The sequence below is a fragment of the Barbus barbus genome (genome assembly GCF_936440315.1).
Source record: "Barbus barbus genome assembly, chromosome: 38".
NCBI classification, from domain to species: domain Eukaryota; kingdom Metazoa; phylum Chordata; class Actinopteri; order Cypriniformes; family Cyprinidae; genus Barbus; species Barbus barbus.
This window is the reverse complement of record NC_136716.1, coordinates 2,708,741-2,729,262: the sequence shown is the minus strand read 5'-3', so window position 1 is coordinate 2,729,262 and position 20,522 is coordinate 2,708,741. Positions and strand designations below refer to the sequence as shown.

The window sequence follows — 20,522 nt, the reverse complement described above, 5'->3', positions numbered from 1 at the left end:
AATTTAGCAGGCATGCCCTGTGTTGTTTTCTAGCCTTGTCCGATAAACGTCACCCGTGTCTCAGATTATTAAACGTGCCAGTCAATCCCAGAACACCATTTGAAGGTCTCATTGATTGACTCTGTGATTTGTATGTTGTTGTTTTAACTAAAGAGTCTTTAAGGAAAGTCAGTTCACATGACGGCCATCTTAATAATACCCTGCACAGACCATTTTTGTTTTTATTAGGCATGTAGGTACAGCTCCTACCTACATAAACCTGTTTCTATGGAGTCCGAATATGGTAATGGAAAAAATATGAAATGGGAGGAAAAATTATATTTCAATGATTTTTACGTTTGCTCACAAAACATTTGCATTCTTATGAGAAACTTTGCCTTTGTTCCCAAAAATTTTACATTCTTCCCAGACACTTTACATTTTCTCCAAGAAACTTTGTGTTCACTCAAAAAAAAAAACTTTCAGCATCTTTGAGAAACTGTTTATTCACAAAACTTTTGCGTTTCGCCAAGAAATTGTGTTTTTGCTCACAAAAAGTTCTCACAAAATCTTGTGACCCTCCAAGAAACTTTGAATTCACTCACAAAATGTTTGCGTTCCCCCAAGAAACTTTGTGTTTGCTCAAGAAAATTCATCTGAGAAAGAAACCTTTTGCATTCGCTCACAAAGCGTAAGCATTCTCTAGTAAATGTATTGTGTTCCCCCGAGAAACTGCACGTTTTCTCACAAACATTTGCATTCCACTGAGAAACTTTGCATTCGCTCACAAAACGTTTGCATTTAAAAAACATTCAGGTGGCAACTGCAATAAATAGCCACAATTACTTATTTTTAGGTGCATGGAAACAGTCTTCTGTTTCAAGAAAGAGTGAAATCTCCAAAACTGTTGGTCAAGATTCATTTTAAATATCATATTGTATGTCTTCAAATCAACAATAAACAAACAGATGATGCCTCTATCAGAAAGCTGATTGGCTATTTTAACTGAAAGGTGGAGCTTCCATTCATACATCCGCCATATTGAGCAGTTTTTCCTCCTCCACATACTATCTCTCTGCTTTTAACCCTTTCACCATTACTCAAATATTTAAAAAAGAAGAAATTTTCTGGGGTTTTTTCTTCTAATTGGGGCCTCCATGAAACAGCTGGTTTTGCTTTCTACAGAATATACGCCATTCTGCATACTAACAAGCCTGAACAGCTCTAGGAGCCTGGAGGCCTTTAACTCATCAAAGCAGAGATAGTAGCGCTCCAAGCACATATCATGTTATAGACAAGAGCCGTCCAAACATCTGTTTTGCTGCTATATCTTCTCCATTTTTAAGACATCAGCGGCTTCAAGAGATCATTCATTTTTATTTTAGTGAAGTCTCTAACATTTTTGACAGCCCCCCCACAGATTTTAAAGGGGTCATATGACGTTGCTAAAAAGAACATTATTTTGTGTATTTGGTGTAATGCAATGTGTTTATGTGGTTTGGTTAAAAAAAACATTATTTTCCACATACTGTACATTATTGCTCCTCTATGCTCCACATTTCTGAAACGCTTGATTTTTACTAAGCTCATCGTTCTGAGAAGCAAGGTGTGCTCTGATTGGCCAGCTATCCAGTGTGTTGTGATTGGCCGAATACCTGAAGCATGAGATGGAAATGTTAAGCCCCCTTACCGTATTGTGATGCCGTGTCCCTGCGCAATGACACAAAAACAATAAAACCCATTATAAACGAGATATTTGTTGCATCTAGTGGAGACATAATTACTGATTATAATGACTTATACTGTCTTTTTACGCATCGTGTTGCATCGCGCCACATAAACATTACCATGTCTCCATTTGTGATCGGAGAAATGACAAACAACAAGCACTACTCTACACTGTTCAAAACTCACGTTTGAAGAGTCATTAGCAGAAACGTACTTACAGGCTGTGAGTCAGAAGCGTCAGACTGTCCTTGCAAAGTTGGAATTGCCCCACTTTATAGAAACAGCCTTTGTGCAAGCCAGCATTGTAGGCTAACGTTACTCTTCCAGGTTCAGGAAATAGTCCTCCGTGAAATGTACTGCACACACTCTAATATTTGAGTTGAACTGTTCTGGAACAGTGTTGTAAATACAACTTAACCACTGATTTCTAGTTGTGTCCTCTTTTGGAAGCCCAAACAAAGTACTTTCACTTTCACAATGAAACACAGCGTCTCCAGGACATGGCGCCGGTGGCAGCAACAATACTACAGCGAGAATAATAGTTACGCCTATACATTTGGGCGGTGTTTTGCAAATCTTCCCACACCGTGACATAGACATGTGGGGGCGTGTTTAAATGAGCCGTTTTAGAGGGGCGGGTTGAGTCTTAACTTTTATAAATAATATCTCTTTGGTTTTGAGACTTTAGTCTTTGCAACTTCAGGGATCTTATCTATGCACAAACAGCTTGTAACACTCCAAAGAGAAAGGAAAACTTGAAATCGCATCATATGACTCCTTTAAAATATTATTTTAATCATTTAACAACACATTCACATGCTATATAATGAATATTGCTCTTATCTGCTAAACGCATAAATGTTAATGTTCACGGATCGCTGATGTTGGTTAATGGTCACATGACATGCAACTAAACAAATGAAATATTCAAAAAATACAATATTTAATAAACAATATATAAAAAATGAATACAAATAAAATACAAATAAATAATAAATATTAAATAACTTATGTAATTTGATTGCTTACAACTTACATTTTTATTTAATTAATTATTAGATTTTTTAACTCACACACCGCTTACAATCACAGTTTCTGGTTTATTTGTTTAATTCTCGACTAAAAGAAAAAAAGGGACACGTTCACACGTAAGCCAATAGAACAACTGTTTCAGAAGTAAATTAAATAACAGTGATTCATCTGTGAAATGCAGTTAATTTATCTTCATTTGCATTTGTGAAATGTCTCCTCACCTTCTGATCATCTCCTCCAGACTGGCCCTCATCTTGCCCATCTCTGTCAGGTTGTCCATAGGGTTCCTACCGTCTCCCTCCAGCCTCCGTCTGCTCTTCTCCAAATCCGTCCTCTGTTTCCTCTCCTGCTCCAACAGATACTCCAGCTAGGAGAACATGAAGCAGATTGGTGTGATTTCTTTATCTATCCATGGCCCGGACCACAGTGATCTGCTGATCTACTCACATCCTCTGCCTGCAGCTTCAGCTTGGCTTTCTCTTTGGTCAGGAGGTTCACCTTCTCCTCCTCGCACTGTAAGTCCTCGATGGCCAGCTGCAAAAATAAAACAGAGACATGTGGTCTGTCGAGCAGATGTGGTGTAAATTTCCAGCCAAGAATGGCTCACATCTGACCGGGATGCTTTCATTCGGCCGATCACAGAGAAAGCACGATGGCTTAATCAAATCAGATCCTGAAAGGCACATTCATTCTAGTCTAAAGTGAAGTAAACTAAAATGTAAAGCACACCACACCAACACTATGCTCCTTGAATGAAGAGCTGACATATCTGGAGATGGTTCCTGATGAAGGTCGTAAATCACAAAGATGAGCTGCTACTGTTCGAAATCCGGCTTACGTTACTGCACACCAGTTTTATGGAGCGCAAAAGAGATGGTGAGAGGAAAATAAGACACTTCTTGACTTACTAAGGTGAACTAAACCGTGATCTGAGGTGCCCTGCATCTACATCAAGACAGATTACTTAGGAAGTAATTATTTCCAAATAAGCTTAAATTGCTGTGGGGGGTTTCTCCGGGTCAAACATAAATTAATAATTTGTCATTTCGAGGATATGCACTTTTGTAAGCATTAGCAAATACCGTATCAAAGTGACAGACACAGTACCGGAGCAACTTTGCTCAGTAATTAGGATATGAGAGCAGTTCACAGCTGTAATTCATTATTTTCAGCAGATAGACACAGAGGTAAGTGCAATACAATCAACAGGTTTATTGAGTAGTAGCAGAGGTGAATGTGATGAGCAGAATGTCCAGGTAAGCAGGCAGGGAATGGGAAAGTCTCTAGGGCTTATCTGAGTGTGAATGTCCTTTTTCCTTATCCAGGGGATCCAGAGGTAACAGTGGAGCGTGGAGATGTGGAGAACTGGAGCAGCGCAGAACAGGCAACTGGTAAGTAGACAAAAGGTAAGTGGGTCAGGTTAGTCAACATGGAAAGTTTGAGACCAGACAGTGAGAAAACAGGAGGAGTGCAGGGATATAGTGTTGCTGATTAGTGCTGACAGGTGGCGGTGATCAGAAATCAGGGGATTGGGACCTGGTGAGTGTCATTGGAGGAGACTGCGGTGACTCTCTGACAGTACCCCCTCCTCCAGGGGCGGCTCCTGATGCCCTATTACGGCGACGGGGTTGGCCACGGCCTTTGGGTGCGGGACGGTCAGGGTGGTTCTGGTGAAACTCGGCCAGGAGAGAGGGATCCAGCACATCTTCCCGGGCCACCCAGGATCTTTCCTCCGGCCCGTATCCCTCCCAGTCAATAAGATATTCCAGGCAACCACCCTGTCGCCGAGAGTCCAAGATGTCCTACACCCTGTAGACTAGGGGCTACTCGATGATCTTGGGAGGAGGAGGTACTGCAGGCTCGTCGGGTTCTGTGACAGAGGGAGAGACAGGCTTGAGGAGTGAGACATGGAATGCTGGATGGATACGATACCATGCAGGGAGTTGAAGATGGAAGGTGACCTCATTTATCTGCCTCTCGATGGAAAAGGGACTGATATAGCAGGGACTCACAGGGACGCACAGGGACGTTGAAGAGACAGTTTTGGATAGAGGATTTACTCCATCGGAGGATCTTGCTGGTATCCCATCTGACTTCGGGGGAATGTTGAGATAGCCAGGGGCATCCCAGGATGATATCAACGGTGGGTCCCTCCAGTACCAGAAAGGAAATCCTCTCCTGATGAAGACAGCCTACTTGCAGAGTGATCGGCGGAGACCGGAACTTGATGTGCCCACGCCTGAGCAGTTTTCCCTGTATGGTCTCGATCTTCAGCTCGGCCTGTCTCTGGCGGGGTAAATCAAGCTGTTTTATGAGGGCTTGTGAGATGAAATTGCCTGAGGATCCCGAGTCCACGAGGACGGGTACTGAAATGAAATGACGTGGGGTGAGCAGTTGTACCGTTAGCGGTGGTAGGGTAGAGATAGCAGGCTCCAATTGGAGGGTACTCACCACTGGGCGTGGGGGGCAAGAGGGGCACACCCGAATGAAGTGCCCCGGAACTACGCAGTAGAGGCACAGGCCCGTGGCGAGACGTTGAGCACGCTCAGAGCGTGAGAGGCGATTAGTATCCATTTGCATAGGTTCTGGTACCTGAGGACAGGCAGCTGGTGAGGACGGTTATGTCCGGCTGACAAGCCGTGAGACGTTGGGAGATCTTAACGGCCTTCTGTATAAAGCTCTCCAGACCGACAGTGTCATCAAAGATCGCCATCTGGGCTCTGATCAAGCCCTGACGGTAAGCAGTGAGTAGCGCTACCTCGTTCCATCCACACGAGGCCACCAGAGTCCGGATCTGCAGAGTATGACAGAGGGGAATGAGTTGGTTGGCAATGGAGAGCGGCCGGTGGATAGGTCGAAGACCTCCTTGAAGTGGGAAGAGAAGGCATCGAAAGAGTTAATTTAAGTGGTCTGTGAGTTCCAGATGGCTCGTGCCCAGAGCAATGCCCATCCGGTTAGCAGGGAGCTCAGGAAGGCAACTTTAGCCCGTTCACTGGAAAATTTATGGGATTGCATCTCTATGTAGAGTGAAAGTTGGAGTTTGCAGGGATGGCCATGGGACTGGCAGAGGCAGACTGAGGGTGTGTGACCGGAGAGAGAGCTGTTCGAAGAGCGCTGACCAGCTCTTTGAGGGGTTCCGCAGTGGCGGGGTTTGGGAACTCCATCTCTGGTCGTCGATTCTGGTCTGTTCTTCTGTCAGCAGATAGACACAGGACACAGAGGTAAGTGCAATACAATCAACAGGTTTATTGAGTAGTAGCAGAGGGGAATGAGATGAGCAGAATGTCCAGGTAAGCAGGCGGGGAATGGCAATGTCTCTAGGTCTTATCTGAGTGTGAATGTCCTTTTTCCTTATCCGGGGGATCCGGAGGTAACAGTGGAGCGTGGAGACAGTGGAGAACTGGAGCGGTGGAGAACAGGCATAGGAACACTGGAGCAACTGGTAAGTAGACAAAAGGTAAGTGTCTACTTGAAAAGGATCAGGTTAGTCAACATGGAAAGTTTGAGACCAGACAGTGAGTGAACGGGAGGAGTGCAGGGATATAGTGCTGCTGATTAGTGCTGACAGGTGGCGGTGATCAGAAATCAGGGGATTGGGATCTGGTGAGTGTCACTGGTGGAAACTGCGGTGACTGTGGTGACTCTCTGACAGTTATCAGGGTCGATGACAAATAAAAGTGTCCACAGACACAAAAAAATATTTTAAAAACATATGTGCCAAGTTGGAAATCTGCTCTTTGTATTGATATTGGATTTGAAAAAGGATTTACAGTATATTTAAGAAAGTCTAAATTCATTGACTCTAAAAGTAATAAAATATTTTCCTCACACCATGAATATAACTGTACACAATCACTACTTTCAAATCTCTTTTAAATATATATTTTCAAAGTAATTTATTATTATTATTATTAAAAAAATCATAAATATTATTAGGTTTTTAGGGGTTGCACCACATTACAATTTACAACTTACAATTTACAATTTCAATTTACAACTATCTGATATTTCTAGGATATCATTTCCTGTTTTATAGTTTTCTCACCCATGTTGGTCAAATTTCATGAGAGACTACAGTTATGAAACTGCTTTAATGCTTTTTTTATTATTAATTCATAGTAAAAAATATGCGAAACTACCAATTAAATTTTTTTTATGAAAAAGACTTTTAGAGACCTTTTTCTTCATTATGATATCAGTAGTCTCGCTCAGTCGTTCAGACTGACGGCTGAAGGTCTGGAATCCTTGGCAGCTTTCATTGGCCAAGGCCCGCCCATGAGGGCATTTGACCGACATGTCAAACAACCAATCACAGTTCGTTTCGTTCATCACATAACAGACCGGTGTTTAAAACTCTCAGACGTATTTTAAAGATTCTGTGCCGCAAACTTTAAATATTTCACATACTTTTGAAAATCCAGCGTTTAGTTGATCCTGATAAGCGCTCGTCGTCACAGTTGTAAACACGACGGCTTTCTTCTTTTGTGAGGGGGTTTGGAGTCACAGCATCTTTGTTTCTAGGCGGAATGTTACAGAACGCGACACACACGTCCCCTGGAAATCCTGTATAATTCTACCAATCCCATGACGACTTCGAAACTCCTGAAGTGTTTCCACTTTTGTGTGCCATATGCATCAGATGTTTAGCCTGCGGTCCGTGGGCGTGACTTCTGAGGCTGAGACTATGATATCAGGACAATTGTATTACCCTAATATTTCTGTCTTCATGCCCACAAAAATATCCAAATGAACTTTAATTCATAAATTAAAAAATGGTTATCACAAAGAAGTATATGCATGAATTACATTTTAATGTATTTCTGAATTAATTAATATGTCCGAGCATCACAACAGTGATGCATAAAGACAGATTGCTTACAACAAAAGTATTTAGAATATTTAAGAACATTTGTTCTGAATTATTGAACATCTTTTCAACCGAGTCAAAACCACATAACCACATCAATTTTATGACATGCAAAAAACATATCTATTACTATTGCCGTGTTTGAGTCAAACGCCATGTTTTGTATGGTAATTATAAACCATTTTGTAGAAAATATTTTTCATTCTTTAAGAAACAATCACAGCAGTGACCTGAACCCTTTAAGTTATTTTCCAGGTTAAAGTCGGAAATGGCCTGTTGTGCCAGAGGGATGAACGCTAACCTGTTAACGACCTCCAACTTGTCTTCCAGATGGGTCTGTCCCATTTAAAAGAGCAGCCTGTGTTGATTGCATTAGTTACCTCACCTCATGACTGACCTTTACACTACAGCATCCTTGGAAAACACTGGTAAAAACTGTCCAACATATGTCTAAGGCTACTGTTTTGAGTGATGGATTCTGGAACGTGAACAAATACACACAGAGAATGTGATTCCCTGCCATTTCAGAAGCCCTCACCTGGCTCAACTCCACCAGGTGCTCCTTTTCTTTCTGCAATTTCTGAACCAGCTCGTTCTTCTGAGTGAGATCTTCAGAGAGCTTCCTCGCTGCAGAGTCTGAGGACTAGAGAGAGTTCAGGTGCATCCGATTTAGGAATATTTGTAAGATAAACATTTGCAATTAATATTAATATTTCCAATTACAGCCAAGTCTCAATTGCAAGAAATAAAGTTGTAATTACGAGAAAAGAAAAATCACAAAAATTAGAAATTAAGTCACAATTAAGAGAAACGAAGTTGCAATTATGAAATATAAAGTTGCAGTTACGAGAATATAGTCACAATCAAGGGAAATAAAATTGCAATTACAAGAAATAATGTCGAAATTACAAGAATTAAAAGTTGCAATTACTAGAAATAAAGTTGCATTTACAAGAAAAAGTCGCAAATTTCAAGAAAAGTCACAATATCAAAAAAGGTTGCAAGGGCAAGAAATAAAATCGTAATTGTATTAAAAAAAGTTGTAATTAAGGGAAACAGTCATATGTTGCAATTATGAGAAATAAAAAAGTGGTTGGAAAAAAAATCACAATTACAAGAAATAAAGGTGTAATTATGAGAAAAAGTCACAATTAAGTGAAATTATGAGAAATAATGTTTCAATTGCAAGAAATAGTCACAATTACGAAACAAAATTGCAATCATGAGAACTAAAGAATTGGAGTTGAAAAAGTGAAGTTGCAATAACGAGAGCTGTAATTTTGTTAGAAAAAGAAACTTATACTGACTTTGTATGTGGCAGATGTGATTTGTTTCAACAATGACATGAGAGACTAATGGAGCACACGTGTGCATGTGTGTGTCTGTGTGGGTGAGTTTGGGCCTGTTGGAGCTTTGAGAAGCAGATCTAGACCTGGGGCTGGTTGCACAAGCTGGACTTACACCCGGTCGTAAGGCTAGCCTGGACGTAAAATGCACTTTAAGTCGTGCGTAGAATTTATACCCGTTGCACCATCTCGGCGTAGTGTCGACACTAAATCTTACGCCTAGTCAGAGGTAGGTGTAAAGTGAAAACTCACGAATTGCTCGGACATTATTAGTTTTTAGGATTCATGTCTGGCAGATGTGAACTGTAAGGTTTATGGTCTTTTCGAGCAGGATAAGCGATATCAATCGCAGAGCTCGGTGTTGACTATAACACTCTGTCGACAGTAATTGAACTAATAAAAAAAAATATTTATGTACAGCTTGTAATTATGTAGTAAAATATTACATATGATCCGGGATTATTAAAAGAAATGTAGCCTAACATTCCACATCTTGCTTGGATGGACAGTATGTTTGGAAATATTTCACGTCTTTAGTTCCATTCATTAGATTTGTAGAGTGCCTGCCATTCAGTAATCGCAGTAAGTTTTGCGTTTTGTTGCTTTTAATCAGAAATAAATGGGCGCGCATCGTCTACGTCGGGCGTAGGGCTTACACCCAGCTTTTTTACGTCTAGCTGGTGCAACCGGCCCCTGAAGGGTAGAGAGGCTCCTCAAATACTTTTATCCTGATACCACAGCTTTCATTTGTCCTCTGAACTCAAGACATAAACTAGAACTATGAGCAGACAAATAACCTCACACATCTGCACTTACTGTAAATTGTTAAGAGATGAGACAAAATTATAATTGGAATAATTATGGACTACGTGCTGTAATTGAAAGGCAGCACACCTAGCTCGAATTAGAAGTCAGCACAGCTTTATGAGGTGCAGTCAATGTAACAATTACTGCCATCAGGACACAACGCCTATGGAACTGAACTGGCTATATTTTTGAATATATTTTTACAGTTTTGTTTTAAATGTAGAAATGAAAGCTGAATGTAATGTTAAGACTTGAGTTGAGGTCACACATGAAGTTACCCACAGTTTTTCTATGGCAACAAATGGACTCCAAACCATTTCCGCTTGAAGTGTAAAGGAGCAAACAACCGTGCAGACCTGTTCTTCTGTATGTCAACGTTAGCAGCAGGATTTTACACATTTATCATGGATAGTATGTCACCCAAACGATTGCCAAAGATCCTGACAACAACTGCCAGAACAACTATCACCAAATATCATTTTCATGTCAAATTTCAAATGTATAGTGTTAGATAAAGTGAAAGATATGTCTGAATTATGAGAAGTAAAGGTAAAGTTACACAAAAATTAAGTCTCAACATCAGAAATAAATTTGTAATTGCAAGAAATATAGTCACAAATATTTACAATTCCGATAAACAAAGTTTCAACTGTGAGAAATAAATAATAATTATGAGACAATGTTGCAATAGTAAGAAATAGTTGCAATTACAGAAAAATAAAGTGGCAACATGAAAAAATAAAGTTGCAATTTCTGGAAATAAAGTTGCAATTATGAAAAATAACTTGAAATAGAGAAACAGTTTCATTTATAAGAACTAACGTCGCAATATTAGGAAATAAAGTTACAAGAACTAGAAATAAAGTTGCAGTTATGAAAAATAAAATTCACTATTATGAGAAATAATGTCACAATTATAAAAAATTAAGTCCCTATATGAAACAAAGTCACAAAGTTTCGAGAAATAGCCACAATGTGATAAATAATAAGGCTGCAATTATGAGAAATAAAGTTGCATTTATGAGAAAAAAGTAAGATATAAAGTTCCTTTTTTACAGATAACTTTAATTTTTCCATCATTTTAGTTTTACCAGAATGTTTACAAATGCATAGAGTATTTACCAGTGATCCTGCATGATCCCTTATTATCTGAATTTAACACCTAAAAATAAAGTCAAAATCTAGATTGGTCCCCATAAGAACTGTAGGTCCTCTCCTCTGCTCTAAATCATGAAGCATGAAATATTCCAATACAGTTTCATATGATATTCTCCAGACTACTAATGATGCATGATTTACAACGCGGAAAAACCTCATAAGAACAGAAATGGCTGCAGTCCCTCCACTGTAATGGGTCAAGCACGTGTCAGCCAGTTTGTGAACCTCAGTCCTACCTGCTTGTCCTTCTCCACAGAAGTCAGCGTGTTCTCCAGCTCCTCTAGGTCTCGGCGCAGACTGCAGCACTCGGCCTCGAGCCGGTGACGCTGGGAGGCCAGCTGAGCGGCGGCACCCTCCTCCTGCTCCAGACGCTCCTCCAGTCCCACCACCTGCGCCTCCAGCTGAACGCAGCGCTGCTCGGCCTGATGGAGGCTCTCCTGCTCCTGCTCCGGGAAGGACGAGACAGACAGAGGACACGGATGAGTCTCCCGCTGCATGTCAGCCTCGGGGGACGCACTTCAGAGGGTGACGACAGGAAAAGAGCAACAAAAGAGGCTCAAAGCGTAAAGCAGCTGAGCTCTTCACAACAGTCTTGTGATCAGAAGCTTCAAAATATGAGGACAAAGTGATCTTCCCTCAATGAAGCGGATGATTTAACAAACTAGTCCCAACAGGACATGAAAAGCTCTGTTTTTGCAACTTGTACTTTGATACATGCCATCAAGTTAAAAACACACACAAGTATGAGGGTCCTTGCAAAGTTGGCAGTGGATGTGTTTTGCCCACAAGCATATTTCTCCATAAATGTGCTTGTTCTGTTCTGATTTCAGTCATTCGTGTTTGACTTATTAGTAAAGCATCTGTTTTTATCACTTGCTTATCAACTAAGACATTAATGGCAGTGTTACATCACCTTAAAATGTTACTGGACCAACTGCAATATTTTAGTTTGAGCAGCTCAACTGGAAGAGACAGAACAACACTAGCTCAACCAATGGTAATCTGTTTGGTTGACCAATGGGAGACGAGGGAAGTGTTCATGTAACAGACTCAAAAACTGCTTCCTCTTGCTTGTAATCATGTGCAATTATAAATAATACAAAGATTATTAGAGTATGACTTAAAAGAAAATACAATTTCAATCCTTCTACTTCGAAAAATTCTTATTTCTTTGTAATTATTTGTGAAATTTACTAGCAATTTTTGACTCAAATTTGTTTCAAAGTCATTTTTCTCAATGTATGGCCCTTTATTTATTTTCTAACAATTTGATCAGCTTGTTCCAGATGCTGTATTTATAAGTGCTGTATAAATAGATTGCTTGCTTAATGGATATCTGTATCAACATTTGTAGAAAACATGCAAAACACATGCATTATGTGCCACTATAACTCAGATGGGGTCAGTTGATTCATTCATTAAACATGATACATAGTATTATTATTAGTGGTGTTTGCTATGCTTGCCACCTGGCAAATGATAAAACAGATGGGGGGGGGGGGGGGGTCACACTCTTAGTTTGAAGGAGGAAGTCAGAGCCCTATCTAGGGAATATCAGAATCGAGAAAGGGCTCTTGTGACTTTGATCAATAAGAGACCATCAAGCAACTGCATAGCAACCTATTAAAAACCACTAGAACAATTTTGCAACCAAATAACAACATTCTGGCAGCCATCAACACTCAAACAACTTTTGGACAGGCATTTAAAATCAAGTTATTTTCAGAACTCTGAAATTACACACTTTTTAACAACAAAAATTAATCATATTATAATGTCAAGAAACGGCTCTTTTGACCAATACGAAACCACCAAGCATTGTCTTAGCAACCGCGTAACAACCTATTAAAACCACTAAGAACCATCCACAAAGCACTAGGAACTTTTGCAAACACACCAACTTTTTTTTCTTTAAAACCCCTTTAAAAATATAACTGATCTTGCAATTCTGAAATTATGCTCTTACTTTTTAACAACAAATATGATCTAGTTTATCATATTATTATGCCAGTGTAAGGAGGGACCCTGAGCCCCAATTAGTGAATATCACATTTTTGACTTTGGCCTATAAGAACCACCAAGCAATGTTTTAACAACCCAATAGCAATCTATTAAAACCTTTCATCCACCCATCCACAGCATGCAAGAATCATGGCAGCAAGTTTTGCATTGCAAACACTCACGTTTTCTTAAAAGCATTTAAAAATCAAGTTATTTTGCAATTTTGAAATTATGCACATACTAAAAATGACCTAATTTATCAAAACAATGCAAGGATGCTGATTACGACACTAAAATATATCCAGATGCATTAGCCAAAGCAACAAAACGGTGAATTGAATGTAAACATATACAGGTCTATGTTCTTTAGGAATCAAAGCATCATCATGCACATGCATTATCAATATAGCAGACTCGCGCTGTACCTGATGGAGTGGGATGGATGTGGTCAAACTATCCCAGTCCAGCTCCTCGTTCTCAGCTTCTACCTGTCACTCATCCGAGAGCGAACGCCCAACAGACATGACCTGACAAACACCATCCATCTCTGAGCAGCGTCTCACCCTCCTCTAACAGCTGGACGCCTTCTGTGTTTCTACACAGCACCGACGGCGTCTTTCTGAAGTCCTGCCGCGGTCGGACAGAAACAGGTGCAGAGATGATTGTCTGATGTCGAGGTGTAGAGTAACAGACTGTGTGAGTGTCTTTGTGCCGTCACAACAGAACTCACGTTAATCAAAAGAATGAAGCTAAATCTCTGTGCTGCAAGAGATTTTCGGTCCGTTTCGTGCATTTATTTAAAAAACCAATCCATGCCTACAGTCTGGAAAATGTTTGAGAGTGTCAGAAGAACAAAGCTATTATTGTAATCTATGCAAAAATGTGTTTGCCATTCATTTTTACAGACAAAACACTCTGTGCTTAGACATCAAGCATTTATATCTACCACAGGTGAACCAAGACCCATTACTGGCGGACGATGATTACATCTCAACAGGTGTGACTAAATCAACATGCAATCGACATGCTGTATGTAGTTTGTGTTTGGTGAATTGCGTACTCAACCACATACCATAGCGGTGATTTATGGCCTGAAGCCCACTGGCTGAGATTCAACTGCTCAGACTAAATAATGGTGACCATTATGGTGGCCTCTTCATGAAACTGAATGGTAATCATCCCACACTGATGACGCCTTCACAATCTGCCTCAAATATGACCATAAATTATACCCAAACAATATAAGCTTCCCACTTTCATATGAATGAATGTCAGTAGATTTTCTTATGTTTATACTATGCCAACTGCTGAGAAGAAGCTCTGACGGGTGGTAAAAACACCCAAATCAAATTAATAATTGTATTAATTATTATTATTATTATTATTAATAGCTTAATTAATGTCATGTATTTATTATTAATATTATTATAACTTGGTTTCTGAATTTTCTTTATTATATGAAAATTGTAAATTATTAGAAAATAAAATTATTATAAATTATTACTTTTATTCAGCAAGGATGCATTATATGGATCGAAGATGATGGTAAAGACAATTATAATTTTACAAAAGATTTCTATTTCAAATAAATGAACTTTTTTTCATTCATCAAAGAATCCTGAAAATAAAATGAATCATGGTTTCCACAAAAATGAAGCAGCCTCAACATTGATAATAATCAGAAATGTTTGTTGAGCAGCAAATCAGTATATTATAATGATTTCTGAAGGATCATGTGACACTGAAGACTGGAGTAATGATGCTGGAAATACAGCTTTGATCACAGGAATAAATTACATTTTACAATAGATTCTCATAGAACACAGCTACTATAAATTGTAATAATATTTCACAATTTCTTCTATATTTTTGATCAAATAAATACAGCCTATAGCAGAAGAGAAGAAAAACATTACAAAATCTTACTGGTCCCAAACTTTTGAATAGTTATTGGCTCTGTACTTGTACTGTGTCTGCACAATGGTAATAAAACTGATTCTTATCTACCTCTAATCTAATTTTATTTATAAAAAATTCAACTAAATCCATGGCATGAAACCCAAACTTTTGTCCTCTGCATTTCAAAGGCATGTTGCTTTCAGGAGCAAGAGAAGCATAACAGCATAAACTTTTTTCACTCATGTATGTCTGCAGATAACAGATCACTTCTTTAGAAATGGTTCTTCATAACAGCCCTCATTCAACATCCTGTAACCTCTCAAACTTCAGCGTCAGGACAGAAGTTTCTCTGAATCCAAGAGCACATGGTTAGGATTGCATTAGAGAAACATGCTCTGACTCGACCGTATGGGCTTCAGAAAACACAGATCTGTTAAACCACATGTTACCTGCTCGTATGATGCAGGTGTCACTCAGAAAACAGAGTCGTGTGTAGAAGTCTTCTGACCTCTCAGTAATATTTGTTGCGTTTAAGGTTCATGACTGGGTGGCGGTACATAACAGAATCATTAAGTGTGGAAAAACTCCTAAAATGACGTAAATATTTAGAAAGTGTGGATAAAATGTGGCCCGTTAAAACAAAGAATTACTCTAAACAATAACTCCTCAGTTTATATCTCATAGGAAACACTGGAGCAGCTGTGATTACAGCACATCTGTGATATCAAACTGCTGTTTAATGAGCTTGTGAGACTGGAAAACATGTGATATATGACATGCACCGATCTATGGAAGTTTAGCTTTAATCCATGAGTATTTGAACATTTTTGCATTTAACTGCACAATATAAAACATCAGTAAATAAATGTTTATGTCTTGCACTAGCAGGCCTATTAGGATTTTACCATATCTGAATCTGCTCTCAATTATTTCATTCAATTCTTGGCCCAAAAGTGATGAGTTAATGACTGTTAATGGGCATTTTACTGCAGTATAAAGCACTGTCATAGAAGGGTGTAGAGCAGACATGCCGTTTGTGTATTTCCTCTTCCAGGGACAGGCCTCATTCACAAATCCAGCCCTGCACCTCAGGACCTGCACCAGCGTCCAGACCGTAAAGCTTTTCCACGTGCGCAAGTACGGGATTTCACATTATCTTTGGTAAACAGCGTGCAGTACGCACTTTTCTTTTACTTTTTGCTAAGAACATTTTAAGTTGGAAACTTGTTTCCACCACGGAATAAAAACTACCTGGTCTCATGGCATAAACGTACCAGGGCACACTTTTTAGCGAGACGCGAAATACGTACTAATAAGTACATATATCACTGCACTTTCCAAAATAAATGAACACTAGAGGCAGTAAAACTCCAACGCCTTTTATTCCTTTTTACAGAGTTTCGATTAATAAAGCATAATTTTTGCACAATTACTTGAAGAATATCATGTTCTAACTTCAAAACAATATCAATATGCTGGGAAATTTGAAAACTGATGCTTTTGAATGTTAGCATCACACATATCCAGCTTCATATCTATGGGTTTTCATAAACGGTAGGTTTGTTCGGTAGCTCACGGAGTACGGAGACGTACTTGAGAGGTGAAGAGCTCCGGTTCGACAAAACATTTCAAATCTGCATATAAGGAAGTTCAAATAGTATGGTTGCATCAATAAATGCGTATTTATATCAGTTTGGCATTTGTCAACACTATCGGGTAGGTTTAGGGTTGGGTTTGGTGTAGGGTATATTTCCAATACGATAGAGCATTAACTTTTAGCGACGGTCCCCGGATATTTGAATTCTGAACCGCCACAAAACGTACCTGAAGAAACGTAATAAAAAAAAAACTGCAATATGTACCTATATCAACGTAATAAAAACGTGGCAGGGTTTACGTATTGAAAACATGATTTAGCGCCACTCAGTGGACATTTCTCGTGGACGTGCAGTAAGGTACTTCTCGCTAAAAAGTGCACCCAGGTACGTTTATGCCATGAGAACAGGTTGAATAAAAAGGTTATGGCAACTTTTTATCTTAGAATTCTGACTTTTTTCACAATTTTGAGTTTATATCTCTGAACTATTAATTCACATCTGACAATTTTCACTTTTCTTGCAATTCTGCCTTTCTTTACATCTCGCAATTTTCACTTCTTGCATTTCTGAGTTTACATCTCGTAATTCGAACTTTTTTTTCTCGCAGTACTGAGTTCACATTTCACCTTCTGCCTTTTTCTTTACATCTCGCGGTTCTGACTTTTTCTCGCAATTACATTTTTGTTCTCTAACCTATTAGTTTACATCTCACAATTCTGACTTTTCTTGCAATTCTGAGTTTACATATTGCAATTCTAACGTTTTATTCACAAATCTGAGTTTACATCTCGCAATTCTGACATTTTTGCAGTTCTGACTTTTTCTTTATATTTCGCAATTTTGACTTCTTGCAATTCAAACTTTTTTGTAAACTTGAAATTCTGACTTTACATTTCGCAATTCTGACTTTTTCTTTACATCTCGCAATTTTGACTTTCTTTTGCAATTCTGAGTTTACATCTTGCAATTCTAACTTTTTCACCAAGTTTTATTTTATGTCTCGCAATTCAGAATTTTTTTACAACTCGCAATCCTAAATTTGCTATTCTAGATTCATAGAATTAAAACTGAAAATTTATGACAAGAAACACAGGGAATAAAAAATGAGGGAGACAGTCAGAAGCTGTTAGGAAATAACAAAATGCCTATTTTGATCTGCATTTGATTTGGAAGTTATCGTGATATTAACAGATTCCAATCTCATAGTGGAAGAAATACAGCTAGAACTAGCTGTGCTAAAGTTTTTGGGGAAAAAAGATCGGTGCTCACCCTCAATGTGATGTTAAAAATGTGAAGTGTGGCTTTAAATAACATACTCTCTAATAAGACCCAATTAATCTACGTATTTTACCCAGCAATCAGTGGCTATGATCTGGCAGCAGAGGACAGATGAATTATGGCTGTGTGAAATCTAGATCTGCTATAATTGCAGTAGGGAGAGAGATTTTCTGACAGGGGATGGAATCAGGGAAAAAGATTCATTTTCCAAGCACACTGGAAATATACGCGATCAGCCAGAATAACCACTGAGTCAAACGTATGATTCATAAACACCTGACATAAGATACGCATTTGTTCTGTGGTATCTATTTTGCGCTGAATTGATATTCCTGCACACAGAACAGGACAAAACGCGAATCCTTTCTGATACCTATCCAAAAGTACAGTAAAAAATGAAAGCTATCTGTGTCTGTTTCCTCATCCTGTCTAACCTGAGCCACATACCACACCTGTTGTGTATTCTGAGCTGGCAGCACAAAGATATTTCACTCATAAATCACATGTTTCTATTTCCAGATAAAGGTGCAGAAAAGTCTGAAGACACCTATACTTTCATACTCAGAAGAAAATAATTACTGCCAATAAACTTGGTTGGCAAAGGATGGCTATGACTCTCAAGTTAACAAATATTTTAGATTATAATTGACAAATTATTAATTATTCATTTATAGTAGACTTTAATCTCATAAATGAAAAGCTGCTACTGGAACATATTCAGGATTAGCTACAAACTTAAAAGGTCACTGCATAAAAAATGTCTTTAAAAAACTTGAGCTACAGCACAATGATTTACAGAGACAAAGAGAAGAATATGAGAGAACTGAGGATTTAGACCGGAGTGTCTGCCAATGCAATCAGTTCAAATAATCCCCTATCTTGGCCCTGCTGCACCGTGGCATTTCTGCAAGCGCTGGCAATATCACTACAATCCCAGAGCCTCGTACTGAGGCTTATTTCACCCCAGCAGGCGACAATAATGCTGCAGTTCTACTCATTTCCCATGCTTGTGTATGGATGGGTGGGCTGAAAAGACAGACAACTACACCAACCTGTCTCTCCATCACAATAAAACCCAATCAGATTTCTCTGTGAATTGTTAGGAAAGAGCTAAGTCAACAAATAAAAACCGTCCAAGAGAGTATCAGTTCACATAAGGAAGGCGGATCTTGCACATTTGCTGAATAACTCAGTCTATGAAAGCATATCATTATGTACTGTAAACTGTCTACCAGCAGAGTAATAAATAATAACTACCTAAATATGAAACAGCAGGAATAAAACCACATACAGCGGAGTCCAAAACTCTGAGAGTGCACTGAAAGTATGGAAAATAAAGTTTTAGAATTTTGAAAAATGAAAAAAGAAGCATCATGACAAATTAATATTCAATATGGAAATAAAAAATATTTTATTATTATTTAAAATGATCAATTCTGCATTTCAAGGTCAGTAATAAGATCATTTATAACAGAATTGATTAACATATAGCTTAAAATAATATTTATATTGCTAATTAGTACTGTAATATAATTTAAAAGCATTTACATTAAAGTAAAATAATGCAAAACAGGAGTATTTTCACTAGTGCTTTCACACTTGGATCCCACTGTATGTGACTGTAATTTAATTTGTAATATATTTTATAATAATATTTGTATTTAATTAATATTGGTAAAATATTAATATTTTAAAACATATTTTAAGATATCTAATTAATTAATTATTGACTTTAATTTAATTTAAAAATAAAAAGCAAATGCATAAAATTAAATAAAAATGCATTTTCACTAGTGCTCCCACACTAAGATCCCACTGTATGTCACACTAATCAGATCATTAATACAATTTGTAATATATATTTTATAATAATATATATTTTAAACTATTTTTAAAAATCTATAATATTTCTTTAATGTTTAAGAAAAAAAAAATAATAAAAAAAAAATAATAATATATATATATATATATATATATATATATATATATATATATATACTTAAGCATTTACTTTAAATAAAAAGCATGTGCATTCAAGTACAAAAATCAAATCACTAATGACACTAATCAAATCATTTAAATGTAATCTGTAATATAATTTATAATCATATTTTCAACAATTAATATTTCAAAACAATTAAAAATATAATACTTTTACAATTTAAGACATTAACAATTAAAATCAATTAAGTAATATTTATATGACTAATTATATATATATATATATATATATATATACTTAAAAGCATGTGCATTAAAGTAGAATAATGCTTAAGATAAGCATGTTCACTAGTGGTCTCAGACTTGGACCCTAAGGTATTATATGACACTAATCATATAATTTTTACTGTAATTAATCATGCTTATTTTATAGCAATATTTGTAAGTTTATTTAAAATGAAAAGCATGTGCATTCAAGCATAACAATGCAAAACAGAAGAGCTCTTAATCATCTGGACCCCACTGAATGTGACACGGTATTCAATGAACCTTTCCAGCAGATCTCTCCAGGTAAAGAAACATTTCCTGCACATGAAGTCAACAGCATCAATGCCAGCGAGCAGAAAGACTTACAGCACGCATCCGGAGGAAAACGTCATGTTTCTCCCTGCACAGCTCTGAGTTTTCCCCCTCCAGCTGCCGGACGCGGGACAGCAGGCGATCCGTCTGCTCGATGGCTTTCTTCAGCTCCTCTCGATCCCTCATTCCTGCCTGTGGATGAACCTGAGCACCACAGAAAGAGCGTTTCTTCAGTCAGACTGCTGTCTGGAGCCCCTCCTGCTTCTGGGGCCTTTTGGCCCAATTCAAAACAAGCCCGACTTCTTCCAC

General features: G+C 38.1%; 1 protein-coding gene across 1 annotated transcript in view; it reads right to left on the bottom strand.

Moving 5' to 3' along the window:
* LOC306857345 (uncharacterized protein MYH16) overlaps positions 1-20,461 on the bottom strand; it is a 54,877-nt gene extending 34,416 nt beyond the window's left edge. Inside the window, exons 1-5 of the mRNA XM_079397251.1 lie at positions 20,268-20,461; positions 11,154-11,360; positions 8,145-8,249; positions 3,187-3,273; positions 2,961-3,106 (exon numbers count right to left, since the gene is read on the bottom strand). Of these exons, the coding sequence (XP_079253377.1) occupies positions 2,961-3,106; positions 3,187-3,273; positions 8,145-8,249; positions 11,154-11,360; positions 20,268-20,399 (677 nt within the window). The 5' untranslated portion in view covers positions 20,400-20,461. The remainder of the gene's footprint in view (positions 1-2,960; positions 3,107-3,186; positions 3,274-8,144; positions 8,250-11,153; positions 11,361-20,267) is intronic.
* Positions 20,462-20,522: the final 61 nt, after the last annotated feature.